This window comes from Numida meleagris, chromosome 2 (genome assembly GCF_002078875.1).
Source record: "Numida meleagris isolate 19003 breed g44 Domestic line chromosome 2, NumMel1.0, whole genome shotgun sequence".
Classification (NCBI taxonomy): domain Eukaryota; kingdom Metazoa; phylum Chordata; class Aves; order Galliformes; family Numididae; genus Numida; species Numida meleagris.
The window spans coordinates 9395281-9411563 of record NC_034410.1 but is presented as its reverse complement, the minus strand read 5'-3'; the positions used below and the strand labels follow the sequence as shown (position 1 = coordinate 9411563).

The 16283-nt window shown below is 40.8% G+C and overlaps 1 protein-coding gene across 5 annotated transcripts in view; it reads left to right on the top strand.

Moving 5' to 3' along the window:
• Nucleotides 1-16283, top strand: part of DIP2C (disco interacting protein 2 homolog C) — a 292387-nt gene that overhangs the window by 166845 nt on the left and 109259 nt on the right. For all 5 annotated transcript variants that reach the window (XM_021385365.1, XM_021385363.1, XM_021385362.1 and 2 more), the window contains one exon: nucleotides 1657-1767. In XM_021385365.1, coding sequence (XP_021241040.1) covers nucleotides 1657-1767 — 111 coding nt within the window. The remainder of the gene's footprint in view (nucleotides 1-1656; nucleotides 1768-16283) is intronic.

Below are 16283 nucleotides of genomic sequence, written 5' to 3'. Positions count from 1 at the left end.
TTTTATGTCCCAATGAGATTTTCTCCAAGTACGCTTTCGAGCCAGGCAGGCAATTCTCCATGGGATCACAGCAGACTTGATGTATGTGGTATCCCAGAGATTTAAGAGAGAAGCTGTTTTCTCAGCTTGATTTCTGCATCACAAAGATTCATGGCATAATGCTGGCCTTTTTAAGAGATGCTTTTTGACTAGTCCATTGAAATGTAATTAAGACTCGTGGAAGTCAACATAACATTTTTTATTGGTCTGTATTCAACAAAAAAATTCTTGTTTCCAAATGTAAATTCTTATCTCGCCCCAATAAGCAAGCATTAAGTAGTTCAGAGATAGTAACAGAAGGTTTTTGCATTGTGTTTTAATAGAAAAATTGAACACTTTTCCAAACATTGCTTTGTTGAATCCAATTTCAATTTTTAATCATTCATTTGAGCTTAGTTATTAATCATTTAATTAAATAATTTTAACAGATCTTTTTTACCATCAATTCTAAGTGCAAGAAGCCAGTTTTGCTTCTGTCCTTACAGTTACCCAGTTGGTAACTGCTTTTAAAAGTTAAAAAGAAGGCAAAAAATAAAAGGTAAAAGAATGAATTTCATTTCTTCAGGGTCTCTTGTTTTTCTTTTTTTTGGTGGGGTTTGTTTGTTTGTGTGTTTGTTCTTGTGTTTTGTTTTCCCTGTGTGACTCACAGTGCCCAATGTTCTGATTTATTAGATCTAAGCTATATACATTGCTTACTGGGTTTGTTTACTCAGGTTGTTTTGTGGAAGAGAGAGAACTGGGTGGTATATTATACCACTGTTACGTATTCATGTTTGTTTTCTTTTCCTATTGTTTGTCTGAATTGTTCTGCATAAGTAACTCGCTTCACGCTTCTGGGGAGGCTGTGAAGGAGAATTAGTTTCTGTAGGTGTCTGTATAACAGTGCTGCAGTTAGACCACTGCTAACTTTGAAGGAGCCTTCAAAAAATACCTGTGCTATTAAAAAAAGGAAATTGTAAGGCAAAGGGATGAATACAAGGTTTAAATCAGAGATGCTGCAGATATATGTTATGTCTGAAGTATTTTCATTTTTTTGCCAGAACAGATTACTACTTCAGCCTGGTTTGGTACAGTTACTGCTAATTTTCTGGCCTTTGATAGCTCATAATGCCTATAGATATTGAATAGTACTCTTCCCACAGGAGATCAAGCTCACATAAGTTAAGACTGTGTTGTCACAAAGTGACATGATCTAACAGCATGAGGTTTTAGGAAAACATTTGTAATACAAAATTGCTAAACCATTTTAGGAACTGTCTTTAACCAATTTAAAAGAAAGCTTCCAGATTCACTGCAATGGTGTTTGTGTTTATTAGGCATTAAAATATTTCCTGAATACTGCTTCTTGAAAGGTCACCGGTATGGAAAAAAAGAATCCATCCCAAACATACAGGCCATATGCTCTTCTTACGGAATGTGTGATCTTAAGTTGTCCTGTTCGAGAAGCAGGAATATAAGCACACCAGAAAAGCTGAGCAGTGGCAAGTGCTGTTTAATAAATTGATGCGACCAGAGTGTTCATTTTCTAGGTCTAGCGTAGGCTGAACTCCTCCTCACTATTAAACTTCTGGAATTCAATCAGACTGAGCTTTATTTATTTATTTATTACTATTGCAGGAGTGGACCAGGCATTACCACAAGAACGTCGAACTCCAGTTACTCCATCCTCTTCCTCTCGATATCACCGTCGCAGGTCCTCAGGGTCACGGGATGAGCGCTACAGATCGGGTGAGTGGAACTGAAGACCAGGGAATTGGAAAGAAAAACAGAAGTCACTGTTTTTTTCTCTACTCTGTTTAAAAGAATTTTGTTGTAAACTCTTGTAATAGCCATGCACAAGAAGTTCTCATTGTACAAATGCAGAGACACTGTCTAAGCATAGAGGGATGGATTTACAAAACCAAAGCATATATTGAATTTCATCTGCCAAAGAATTTGAAGGGAACAAGAAGGGTTTCTAAGGGCCTGTGAGCAGCAGAAGGAAGACTGGGGAACATGTGGGCTCACTGCTGAATGGAGCAGGACAGTGAGTGACGAAGAACACTGAAAAGGCCAAGACACATAATCTCTTCTTTTTGCCTTGATCTTTATTGATGAGATTTGCCTTCGGGAATTCAAGGCCCCAGGGACTAGTGGGAAAGCCCTGAGCAATGAAAACATTTGCTTTGTGAAATGAGATCAGAACGGGGAATATTTAAACAAATTGATCATGTACAAGGTCATGGGACATGACGAGATGCACCCAGAAGTGCTGAGAAAGCTGACCAATATCATTATGAGGCCTGTCTTGATTCTTTGAAAGCCAGCATCAGTCCTTTCTCTGGAATGGCAAGAAGGAGAATCTGGAAAACTATGGGCCAGTCAGTTTTGCATCCGTCTCTGAGAAGGTGGCAGCACAAATAATACTGGAAAACATTTTGAAATATATGAAAGACAAGGAAGTGATTAGGAGTAGTTGTCATGGACTTACGAGGTCCCCTTATTACGCTGGTCGATCCGTAATCACCAATGTTATAGCTTTATATGATGACTACTTCGGAGGTTGAGAAAAGAGCAGTAGATGTTGTATGCCTGGACTTAGTAAGGCTTTTGACAGTGTCTCCCATAGCATCCTCACTGACAAACTGAAGTATGGACTAGGTAAATGAATAGTGAAGTGGATTTCCTGTGACTGGGATCTTACCCTCTTCACAGTGTTCCCCCAGTATATCACATAGTGAAAGGAGTGATTGTTATATAACTGAAGGAAAAATGAGCTCTGAAACTTCTTTAATCTTATATTTTAAGGCACAGGGTGCTGCAGTAGAGGTGCCCTTCATAGATGATAGCCAGACAGCAGGGACTGGTTTTTCTGCCACTGCCTCTCTTCCAGCTGTGAAATAATGGAGCAGTGGACAGCAGCACTCGTCAGCCACTGTGGCATAGCCACTTGTAACCTGTGAATTAAAAGCCAGAGAATGATAGTTGGGGAGGACATGGAGGAGCCACCTGTGGAAGTTTTGGATTTGTGTTTGAGAAGGGAGACATAACTTGCTGGACACAGTCAGACTCATTGCGCTGACACAGTGGGAAAGTTATAGAGAAGTACTTATTAAACCTTTTGTAAGATATCACTAGTTCATTCCATTAGTCAAAAAGCTTGCTAGTGTGACTTACAGGAAAAGTAAATGATAAATGTTGGCTAAGAAACTTCATTTATGTCCAGACCACTCTGATAAATCTGAAAACTCCCTTCTCCCCTTCGAAACCTTGAGTTCACACTGCAGATGCTGCCAGCTTTTCTTTGATTAATGGCTGTGTGATGTGTGAAATAGTTCCTTGATGTATAAACTTGAAGCTTCTCCTACATTATACTAAAAATTGTCAACATGGTGCTTTTAAACAGATAGAAATATTATTCTTGGCATTGTCTTGTTCATGAACCCGTGTCCTCAAACCTCCAAGCAAAGATGAGTTTCAGAGGAGTTCTGTTAAAAAAACTGTGTTTGTGCATTGAAAGAAGTCCGCTTGTGGTGTGCTTACAATTTGCAAACTAAGATAATGAGTTAGTCTGGGGATGGGCAGGAGGAGCCATGATGCACATCCCTGTGTGCCTCTTCTGATACCCAATGAGTGCTCTGAGCTGCTGTTGCTTCTTGGTTTTAGTTAGTGCTTGCTGCCTTAAAAGGAAGACATGGAGAATAATTTAATTATCTCTGCTTAGGGAAGCAGCTTAGAGAGAAAAGGCCAAAAGATCATCTGCCTATCTCTATGATCTATTGATCCATGTCAGTGTTGAATCCTGACTCCTTCTTACCCATCCTTGTTGTGCTGCCGCTGCTATTCTTTACATTTTTGAGCAAGCACTGTAGTTTTTGCATGTGTTCAGAAACACACTTTGGGAACTGCTCTACAAGCTAGCACAGTACTCCGTTCACACAGCCTTCAAACTCTCCTTTGCCATGGGGACTAAGAACCCTTCTACCTCAGAAGAGCTCAACCATTGCCGATGTGCTGATCTCATAGCTTGCCATGCGGATCAGTTCTGCCTCATTGTTTTTAGCATGCTTGTAGAAAGCCTTCCTTCTCTGCTATCTGTGTATCCAGCTATTGTCTTTATTCCAACAATCCCTACCTTAGGGAATTTAGAATCTTATTCTGGGTTTGTTCACCGAATAGTACAACAGGCATAGGAATAGGGCTAAGTGTTGTATTAATACATATGAGTAATAAATACACAAGTTGCATTACTGAAATAAAGAGTTTGGAATTCAACATCAAGGTTTACTTGTTCATTCTGGAGGAGTCTCGTCTGAGGACAATCAGAATTATGCTGTAAATTCTCAATTCCTCTGCTGCTTTGAAAATGTCATTGGTGTTAAAATGGGAAAGCTTGATGGCATTTGGGGGTCTTATGGCAGGGCTTTGAATTCCTACATCGATTGCTGTAGAACATGATTCCTCAGCAAGCCACCAACCTCTCCAGCAAATCAGTTTGAACAGCTACCAAGTCTTCATTCACTCAGAAGACAACTGTACGCAGCAAATGTCAACACAAGTAAATGTAAGCTTCCATCTCAACGTGGAGAAGTTATCAATTCATCACCTTTACAATTAGTCTTTGAGGAGCTTTGCTAAGGTAGAATGCAGTGTTCCTATTCTGGATTACGCTATCCACTTCTATACATTGCCCCAACTCCAGAAGTCCATTTCTTTCTTGGTCTTGTGACTTTCTTACTGCAGGTTATGAAATTTTAAGTCAGATTTCTTTCTGGTTATCTTCTCTTCAGATTCAGATTTGCTTCAGTTAGAGGCCTCTGTTTAGCTTGTTGTTTTGCTATGCTTAATGCTTCAGCATCTCTGCTCTGATCATATTGTGATTATTCAATCCTAGCCGTTACCCGGTTTCAGTGCTTGTTATTATATTTGACACATTCCATCTTCGTGGAAAAAGCCCAAAACAAAATGAATGTGCAATCTTTAACAAATAAGTAATTCACTTCTAGGAAAAGATTTCCCTTCCTTAGGTGTTTTTTTTTTTTTTTTTTTGCACAATTTATTTCAATTAACATTGAAAACAAATCCTCTCCTGAAACTCTGATCAAAGTCCTTTTCTGTCTCTTCTTTTTAAGATTTTCCTAATTGGAAGTCTGACATCCTGAGAATCATTCAGCTCTCCTTCCATGCCTTTGCTTTTTGCATAAATTTAGATGTCGGCGAAGATTATTTAATGAACTCTCTTTGGAGACTCAAAGTCATTGCTGCCACTAATATCAGATTCAACTTATGCTCTCTTATTATTGAAAATAGCAGGCTGTGACATTTTCCCTTTTCAGTCTTTTTTATTATTGTTATTTCATTAACAGAATTTTTTAGCACTATAATTTTGAAAAACTGATTTCTATGATTTTTATGTTCTAAATAAAATGGACTTGGAGTTTATGGAAGTTATTTCCTTCTTAAGTGTTCACAGTGCGTTCTGTGTTTTAAGATGATTTTATTTTTGAATTCAGCCAATTAGACCATTGGAAATGTGGTCTAATTCCTTAAAACTAGAAAGTTTTAAAATTCCCTGGCGGCTTTTTATATGGAAGTGATACTGAAATCATTAAGTTCCATGATGTTATCAGCTTTGATAGTTTGTCAGATGTCTGAAGAATTAGATCATGCCATAAGTTAAGTAATTTAATCAATTCAGGTTTGAAATAAATTATTTATGCAAGTATACCAGCTAGTTTAGCTGATGTTAATTCAAAAAGATTTGTTTTTTTTTTTTACTACTAAATATAAAAATTCTCTTGCTATTTACTCACTCAGAAGCAGTATTTGAAAAGGTTTGCCAAATGTAGATCATGGCAATGTTTTTCTCCTAGCAGCTGCTGTTCTTAGCCTGTGCCTATACTATAACATTATCTGGGGGCTCAAGCTGGCACTGAAGCCAAATGTTTACGTAGGTTGGATCACTGATTATTTGGCAGGAGACCTTTCTGGCAGTGACTTTTCAGGCAAGAAAAGCCAGTCAAGGGAGGACTGACTTGTACTTGACTTTGGCCTCTGTGCAGAATAGATGTCGGCATTTGGCTTGATCTGGCTCAGGTTACGTGACTCTGCAAAATCAGGCACAGATTTAGAAATAGCATGGAAATAGAATAGTTCCGTTGAAAGCGCCCACCAAAGATATTTGAGTCCAACTGCCTGACCTCTTCAGGGCTGAAAGTTAAAACATATTAATGGAGGCATTGCCCAAATGCCTCTTGAATGCTGGCAGGCAGAGGGCACCAAGCGCCTCATTAGGAAGCCTGTTCCAGTGTCTGACTACCCTGATGGTAAATAAATTCTTCCTGATGTCTGAATCTCCCCTTGCACAGCCTTGTGCCATTCCTGCATGTCCTATCATGGGTTTTCAGGGAGAGGAGACCGGCACCTCCCCATAAAAGGAGTATAAAGTCAATAAGGGGGTCATGTAGATGTAGCCACAGGCAGACATACAGTTTCATTTCCTTAATGCGATTTAAAAACTAGGTTTCTCAACTGCTTTTGGAAGCTGCATATGCATGTGTTTGGTGTGATGCCTTGAGATAAGGACATATGAATTATGCAGTGGCATAAACAAGTAGGGAACCTGAATGTCTTAACCTTCATGGTCTTATCATGGTATCTAAATGAACTGTGCTAACTCAGTAGATTACTGAAATTTATGGAGGATGTTGGCACTACATGTCTTCCTTACAGTTGCTAGAGACCTGTTCTTTCCCTGTTCCTTCTGACAATGGAATCCCTCACAGGAGAAATGGAAGCTTCTGCCACCATTATTTAAAATATGGGCCATTGTGCTTTTGGAGGGAAGACCACACTGATTTGGTGCTTAAAATGGTAATCTGTAAGCTATTCCCAGAGTGGCCCTGCTTCTTGAGTTTGACCCAGCTTCACTGCTGTCTGAAGCAGAGCTGGGCTCTACTGCCACATATAGGCTGCAGCTCAGTACAGCAGCAGCTGCTGCTGTGGCAGCTCATAACGTGATGCCCCCTGGCTAAACTGGGCAGATCCTCTTAATCAGAAAAACTTTTCTTGGTCGCAGTGAATCTCCATCAGATCAGTGTTGTTCAGCCAGTCATGACTGCTGAGAGCACAGCTCTCTATCAGAGACCTTCAGCGCTTATTTAAGTCCTCTGCGGAGAACAAGTGTGTTACCTGCCCTTAGCTGGGTGTTCAGTGCATGGGGAAATGAAAAGTCAGGTTCTTACCAGCTTCATTTTTCCAAAGGGACTGTTGCTTTTAGATTATGCTGGAGCAAAAGCCTTAGTTCTCCATCCCAGTGCTGAAAGCCAGGTACCTTCTTGAATGCCAGAACCTGTCTTTCACAGTTACTACAATTGTTGCTTTTCAGTTAAAAACAAACAAGAAAGGATGACATAAGCACACAAAATGTATGCACCCATAAAAATTTGAAACTAAAAAAATCCATCATTAAATGATAGGAAATGTTATGTAATATGTTCTGATTCACACATATGAGGTGATGTCTCTTCATTCTGATTTCTTCTGTAGAATTCTGCTCTGATGAGATGACAATATGAGAGATGCATTGGGCCAAGTTTGTTAAGTCCCTTGTTTCTCATGAGGACTCCAGGAGGCCTTGAAGATGGCCAGCATTTTGCGTTGCCTGGATCAAATGTAGTGCTTAAGGAAAATGAGACCAGTGAGCTCTGGGAACTGATTTTTGCAGATGTCAGAAGTGATGTGAGAAGAGGCAGTGTAGCTGAAATTGCACTACTTGTGTCTCAGGGTTCGCATAATCCTGGAGTGAAGACCAGCAAGTGAGAGCACATGTACTACATGGACCACATGGACAGACTTACACCGGGTGAGCGTAGGGTTGGGAGCTGAGAAATAGAGTGTTTTGAGAAAGACCATATGTGGAATCAGCACCTCTCAGCTGGTGTCCTAGAGGAAAGACACTGCTGGTGACAGGTGGTTATGGCACCCTGACTTTTGGGAGCGAGGATCTCCCTTCTTCCACTCACTCATGGTGAATTTTTTCCTTTTCATTTAACCTCGGAAGACAAGAAAGAAAAATCCAGTCTGGTGCACCATTCTTGGAGGGTTGCCAGCCCCTACCCCAGAGATTCCACCACTGCAGAGAACAATTCATTTTCCAAGCTCACTCAGCATTTCTTTTAAAAGGCATCTTAATATAGGAGATTTTTGGAAATATTGCCAAAACAAATGCATCCTAACTACAGCTCTGTCCCAGCTCACATTCCTGAGCCACCTTTCCCACACTGCAGTTCAACAGGGAAAAGACTGAGCAGCTTATACTGAGCATGAGATCATTAAACTTCAACACAAATCATTCCAAGATAGGGTTGAGGGGCATTTGAAGTAAGGGAGCTAGCAATGAAACAACACTCCTCGTAGACTCCAGTCCTAGAAGAGGGGTTGGCAGCAGACCCAAGGTAGCTGAGCTGCTCTGCTCTGCGGGCTTTGGAGCGTACCTCACCACGTGTTAGTTCTCATTGACCATGAGGAAAGCGTGTGCATGAGCTGCAACGAAGGTTGCTGACTTTTGCATGTGTACAGCTTACCTTACGGAGATTCTAAAACATATGCATAGTTTATATTTTGCATTTTTGAAAAGGTGTTCAAGGTTTAGTTCCGTATTCTTTCTAGAACTGAACAGAAAAAAGTTAGAATAGAAGACAAAACTGAATTACTCTATGAGAATATAGGACTTGTAGGGCATGGTAGAAAAAAGAATGGAAGAGGAAGATAAAAGGAATTATGTTTATCAAACCACTGCCATTTAACATTACTTCAGAGAATAAGGAGGGAGAAGAAGATGATGAATGTACTACGTATCAAGGCAGGACTTAATGTACGTATTAAGGCTGCTCAGCGTAAAACAAAAAAAATGTATTGACCCCTCAGGTGAGTAAGGGATACTGGAAAAAGTTAATCTGAACTGCAGGAGCACTTAACCAGAAATTAATTTGTCTCCTGTTTGATTTAGCTTGCTATTAAACTTAATTTCAACCTACAACTCAACCAGCGAAAAAACAGGTTGAAAGAAAACTTTTGCAAAGATGTAATTCAAATGGCCATGTCCTTGCTTTTGACCCAGCAGAAAAATTTGTAAGGATAATTGCAGAACTCCTGAGGAAAATTACTCAAGGGTCTCCAGAGAGAAATGAATAGAAAGTTGATTTACTTCAGATCACATAATAAGGGGGCCTGAGATGAAGTCACTATGCGAAGCTGACTTCCAGATTGCATTACAAATGCGATAATAAATACATGGAGGGATGGAAATTATTAGTGGGCGGCTTGCATGTTTTTTTATTTCACTTATGATTAGAGTTAATATAATTTTAAATCTCAGAGTTTAGAGAAAAAACATTTTTAAATCAACTTTATTATAATACCTGAAGGCTCCAAATTCAAGCAAAAACTATGCCCTTCAGCAAAACTAGCAGTGGTGTCATTAAGAGTTCAGTCTTCAATTTTGTATCCTCTCTTTCCATCATATAACCTCTGTATTTCATGATCTGTCCATGCAGCTTTCCCAATTGTATATTCAGCTTTTCTCTTCCACCCAGAATTATGGATTATCACTACTGCCATCCAAACTGCAAAATGATAGCCATGCTTACTCTTCAGAATTAAGCCTTCTGAGCACGTGACAACATATTTTTCTAGTTTCTTCCTATGTGCCTGTAGTTATTTAGCAGCAGCTGTAGGATGCACTTGTGTGCCACAAGCCTTTGCCCAGACTGAAGTTTCCTGCACCAGTGAAGTTTGTTTGCTGCAGCACCCTTGAAGAGCCAGGCCTTCATCGTGGCACATTCAGGGAAGTGCAGGTGCTTTCTAGAAAGCTGGTATTTCACTGTCAAAAATTGTGCAGGTCAACAGAATTTGGCCCAAATTCATGACTTGTCAGTAGAACTTCCCCTTGCATCTCCATGTATACTGGATTCCCAGTAAAACCCAAGACTCAGTATTAACCCAGTTTAAATGTCCCGAAGACTGAAACTTACACAATAAAATTGTCTTCTGAAATGTAAGTAACAGTTTGTTTCTGTCAGTAACCTCCACAGCCCTCGTATAAGTGAATGTCTTATTAGAGCAGATGTTCCTGCATTCAGTTGGGTATTCATTGTGTATGAATACCATATTTCAGAATTAATGGCACACCTGCTTGCAGCTGGAGAGAAATGAGGTGTCACACTCTTCAGGCTGTGTGCTTTCCTATCTTAATGCCCCAAGATGCTGTGAAAGTATTCTGACACCGCTTCATTATAGCATCACCCACAGCAGAGATCCCTTGTTATATGGACTCGCTTACTTTCACATTCCAAGGGGTGAGGTGATTTTCCAAGGACTGATCTGTGTTGGACGAAAGCAGCAATTGTTGCAAAGTCTCTTGCCCTTCGTATGCCTGAAAATACAGCCAGTGCTGTCAGCCCAGGACAATCAAAAGACAAAGCCTAACTGTAATCTGTTCTGATGATACCACGCCCACCGTGTCTCACCCTGTTTAGTATGTCCTGATTGCATTTCCAATAGTTGCAGCTTCCAAATTATCTCTACTCAGAGTATTTACAGGCCACGTATTAGGAAATGAATTCTCAGTATATTCTTCGTTTCCATGGAAGCTACAACAAAGGTCTGATTAAACTCACGAGAGACTTTCATGCTTTCAAATACTAGTTTCCTGTAAGGCAGCAATTGCCAGCCTTTCCTCTGTATAATTACTTTGCTTACTGATGCTATACTTAGCATTGCCTTATCTAGAACTTTCAGCCTTTGATGGTGAGTGTCCATGGCCTCTGGGAGGCTGATTTCTGATTGTCTCAACTGCCTTCTTGTAGTAACTCACAAGCTGTTGTGATTCTGCTGCTGCAGTATTTTTGGGGCAGCGGTAGCTATCTTTGCTTCTCTTGCCTCCTGCAAGCTGCCTCTCTGCCTGTTCTGATGCAGCCCCAGGTGCTGGCCTCTCTGAAGCAGAGACTTATTTGTGTTTTCACTCATTTGTTCAGTGTCTGACTTTAGGGCTGATCCTTTCCTACAGTATAAACAAGACATAAATATGTATTATATGTACATAAATAACCTCTTATTAAAAAATCATTTAGCATTCTAAACTCATTAGCACAGAGCATCAACCTTCTTTATCTTAATAATGTGTCACTCTGTGAATGAGGCACCCTCAGCAAGTTTGCAGATGACACCAAGCTGAGTGGTGCGGTTGACACGCTAGAGGGAAGGGATGCCTTCCTGAGTGACCTGGACAGGCTTGAGAATTGGGCCCGTGCCAGCCTCATGAAGTTCAACAAGGCCAAGTGCAAGGTCCTGCACATGGGTAGGGGCAATCCCAAGTATAGATACAGGTTGGGTGGAGAATGGCTTGAGAGCAGCCCTGAGGAGAAGGATTTGGGGGTGTCGGTTGATGAAAGATTCAACATGAGCTGGCAATGTGCACTTGCAGCCCAGAAGGCCAACCGTATCCTGAGTTGCATCAAGAGAAGTATGACCAGCAGGTCAAGGGAGGTGATTCTGCCCCTCTACTCTGTTCTCATGAGACCTCACCTGGAGTACTGCATCCAGTTCTGGGGCTCCCAACACAAGAGCTGTTGTGGAGCTGTTGGAGTGGGTCCAGAGGAGGGTCACAAAAGATGATCAGAGGTTTGGAGCACCTCTGCTTCAGGGACAGGCTGAGAGAGCTGAGGCTCTTCATCCTGGAGAACAGAAGGCCCTGGGGGGACCTCTTAGCAGCCTTCCAGTACCTGAAGGGGCCTGCAGGAAAGCTGTGGACAGACTTTAATAAGGGAGTGTAGTGACAGGACAAGGGGAAATGGCTTTAAACTGGAAAAGGGTAGATTTAGACCAGATATTAGGAAGGGGTGGTGAGACACTGGAACAAGTTGCCCAGAGAGGTTGTGGATGCCCCCTCCCTGGAAGCATTCAAGGCCAGGCTGGATGGGGCTTTGAGCAACCTGGTCTAGTGGGAGGTGTCCCTGCCTGTAGCAGGGAGGTTGGAACTAGATGATCTTAAAAGTCCCTTCCAACCCAAACCATTCTATGGTTCTGTGATTCTGTGTTTGTGGACTATCCCACACAAAACAAGGATGCTGAATCTTCTCAAAGTCAGTGGTCCAGTTCTGTTCCCAGTCATACCATTCCCTTAGCAGGAGTTGGCTATGAAAGCCAAGGAAGAAAGGTTGTTTCCGAAGGCCCACTCAAAAAAAGGCAAAAGTAGCTCAAGGGAAAGGATTTACATGAGACAAAAGGCACAAAGAGATGAAAGGAATGAATTCAGATCACATTTAGATATGTCTCCAGCAGTTTTATTTGCTCAGGGGTAAGTTCTCTGAAGGGAGAGACAGAAAGGTAATTGCTACAGATCTAGAAAACCAGACTGTGCTTGGAAGTCTGTTAGAGCATCCTACATCTGTTCAGCAAAAATTAGGCAACAGCTTGTTTTCCCATATTTGTATTTCTCAAACACCTTGTAATTGAGTGTCAAAAATGGCATTTTTTTTGCATGGCAGAGAAGTAAGCAAAGTAACATATAAAGTGTCAGGGCTTTATAATTACTGGGAAACTGACGACTGGGGCAAAGACAATTGAAGTTATTTATTTAATCTGAAACACAGGTGGGAACAGACTTCTGTTGTCCTTATTATAGCAGTACAAAACTACCAACTGGTCTAATTTCTTGTCTTAGAAAGAAACAGGTCTGAGTGACAAATTGAGTGCAAGAGAACTACCTGACACAATTGACAGCTCTGATTTAAGAACAACAGAAGACACTTTTTCTTTTGTCTCCTGACGTGTTTTATTTAGTGACTGTGAGGAACGGTTTTGTAATGTGGAACTGTTTAACATAGCTGATGCTTGCCATGGGAGGAGCGCCCTGTATTGTGATCCCTGCTGAACTACCACCCAGGTCTGTGACCCGTGAGGTGGTATCACTTCGCTTACGTGGTGAGCGTTTGACATGCCTGTGGAGCAAATGTAGCTAAAGTTCTGAGCTTTCAGAGGCTCTGTATCAGCCCCAGGTAAGGAATGGGATGTCTCTGGTAGTGGAGTGTACAGTCAGGGTGATGCTCTCTGCCAGACAGGGACGCACACTTTAGAAGAATGCTTTTTTAGCAGCTGTAGAAAACAAAAGTAGAGAATAAAAAAGTACAAATACATGTTTAAATGCAAGAGACAAGAGACTTGCCAAAGTTTTCTAGGAATTATCAGGCAGTCTGTAAGAAATAGTTGTTGGGTTGAATAATGAACCCAGGTATTCCGCAGCAGCACAAGATAAGCAATTAGCTTTCCCAAGCATGCCACTTTATTCTCTCCTGTTTACTGATTCATTGAGAACAAATTCACAAATTGAATTCAACATATGGTTGGCCAACCTAAAACAGTGGAGGACAATGGCAGATAAGGGACTGCACGGTGGCTCCTACTGCTGTAGATAGTGGTGGTGATACTTTTTATTCACTGCTTTAGATTTTTTCTTGAGTCTTTCTTCTGGAAAAGCCAGGTGGGAACAGTAAAGATTTTGTTAGCTATAGGAGTGCTTTGAAGGGTCAGACCTGGAGTCGTTTTATCAGCTCTAACAGTGTAGTTAGAATGTCACAGACTTCTACATAAAAGAACATTTCACCTAAAAGCAATTTCTTTCCATATAGACCAGGGGCTTTTCACAGGGCTTGAGTGCAACTGCATCAAGGTGTATGTGTGCTTGAAACTCTATTAGAAGTTTATAAAGGGTGAGAATTGTAGCACACCGCACTATGAGGAAACTGTGTGACTTCTCCAGGCAAAATCTCCATACTTCAAGGGTTTTCTTTTTCAGGAAAAATTAGCAAGAGGTCTGTATTTTAAAGCAGTCTCAATCATAATTTGATGAATTCAGTTACACTGAGTGAGCCAGAGTAGACTGAGAAGACAGTTCAGATGCTTTTCCCAGACCTGCAAGACAAGGGCCATCACCCTGCCAGAGTCGGTTTGAAATTCTGATATGATGTTCACTGCAGATGCTGTGTGTGATATGTGGAGAATACAAACTGCTTTGTGCTGATGGGATTTGGTGGGATAAGCAGTTTCCTGTCTCATGGGAACTCGAATATGGCTTCTTACCCTCATTATACTTTTCCCCAGTGTGTCTCACATCTATTCCTCCCTTTAATGTACAAGCAGCTTCCAATCACTGTTCTATAAATTCCCTTCACAAGTCTCCTTGTGTTTTCTCAGTAGCCGCTAAGATTGTGGGCAAGCACTGGGAAAAAAGAGATTATATGCAGTATGTTGGGCACTGTGGCCAATCTTTCACCCAGCTAAAGGCAAAGAGCTGCCGCACTCTTGCTCGAATTGATAAAAAGCAAAACACCAGAGTCACCTTTTGGTGAGAAATGTATGTTTTAATTCAGATTTAAATACGTGCTTTTTAAAACTATGGAACAAGATTGTTAGATATGTTTTGTTTAACGTTCCTTGCGATGCAGCAACAACGTTGGCTTGTAGGTCAGGAGAACAACTGAAAGACCTACAAAAAAAAGTGTGTGTATGGGAAGTGCATCCCTGTATCTGATACTGGTGGGAGCAGACCTACTGAACTGCTCATGTCTAGCCTAGGTTCTGGTCATCAACCCTAGGTTACGGGGTAGATGTTTTGGAACCAGCGTGTTATTCTCAGCTGTACTTGTTAAGTACCAGTCTGGCTCTCCTTCCTCTCTGCTTTCTTTGGGACTTTGGGACTAAGTCTCTGGGTGTGAATGGCTTCAGTGCTGTTTGTTAACAAGACCAACTTTATACAAGACTCTTAAAACAGGTTGCAGAACATCTTCAGAACCCGTTGATAACTTTTCATTCAAAAAGAAGACCATGCAATGTATTATTTTCTTCCCTCTACCTTATCTTTGGCCTGTTTTTATGTACTTAGATACACTTCATTTCACCAAAACAATTTTTATTCCTGGTATTGAACATTGTCAAAAGAGTTTTCACCCAAGCTGGACTGTTCCTGCTGCCTTTTTTCCTCTCTTTCCAAAAGTCTTGCTGGTAGTCCCTCCACCATCTCTGGTCTGTGTGCCCATAGGCTTTCCTAGACATGCGTCCTGTCATGTCTCGGTAACCTTCTGGCTCTGAGCAATCAGAGCAGCCAACCTTGCAGGCTGAGCCAGGAGCAGGTGTGCGTATTCCTTCTCCCCAGCTTCACTATTGTTTAGTCAGTTTCTTATCTTTTCCATTGTTTTAACTTTCCTGCAACTCTTTTTTTTTTCTTTTTTTAACAGCCCTGTTTGATTTATGCCACAGTAACACATTACAAATAAACATATCAGGCATGTGCTTTATTATGAAAACAATTCAATTCCTGGACTCCTGTGGATTTGTTTGAAAATCAAAATCCTGCGAAGTGTGTTTTAATTATGCTGAGGAGTTTGCCTTCTTGCATCAAAAAAGCATTAAAAAGAAATCCAAGAATGAGCAAGTTAGGATTCACCGTCCAGCTGTCACTAAGCATTTCAATAATTATTTTTTCAGTGATCTTCCTTTAAAAAAACTTTTGAAGAACTTGATGGTTACACCTCATCTCCCTCCTAATCCTTATAGCAAAAAATACCCAAGAATCCCAAATCCAATAAAACGCAAATAATTCCTCCTGTCTTGATCAGCAACATTTATTCTCTTCAGAAAATTGCTGCAGAGCTTTTTTAAAAAAATAGAGAAGGTCAATTTTGATGCTTGAAATCTAATTTCTATCCTCTGAGTGAAAACCAAGAGTTTTCCCCATTTGCTGGATAAGAAATGCAGACTGTCAGTGAGCATGTTCAGTCCTGCACACATGAATGGGATTGGTGTGGAGTGAGCAGGCAGGAATTTATCTTGAGGACATGCTGTTGGGTAAAGAGTCACATTGCTTTTTTTTCTTAGTCTGTTATTTTTCACATCAAACTTTTCATCGGGTTTTGATTATAAGAAAGAATTTAAACATTCTGCTTTAAAACAGTGACTTCACAGGAGATAAACATTTCTGATGTGATGTTAGCATTGTCATCTTCCTCTGTCTTGGTCTGTCAGCCCCATGGCTCTTCTATTGTTATTGAGTATGCTTTTCCAGCTCTTATTCTTGCTTGTCTTGCTTTGACATACTCATTTTCTTCACAGCTTAAAACAAAAGCAAAAAAAGAGCTCACAGAAGCAGCTGATAAAGTTCTTTTTCTTAGATTTACTCTTCCCTGCAGGGTGTCACTGAGAGGTGCTTA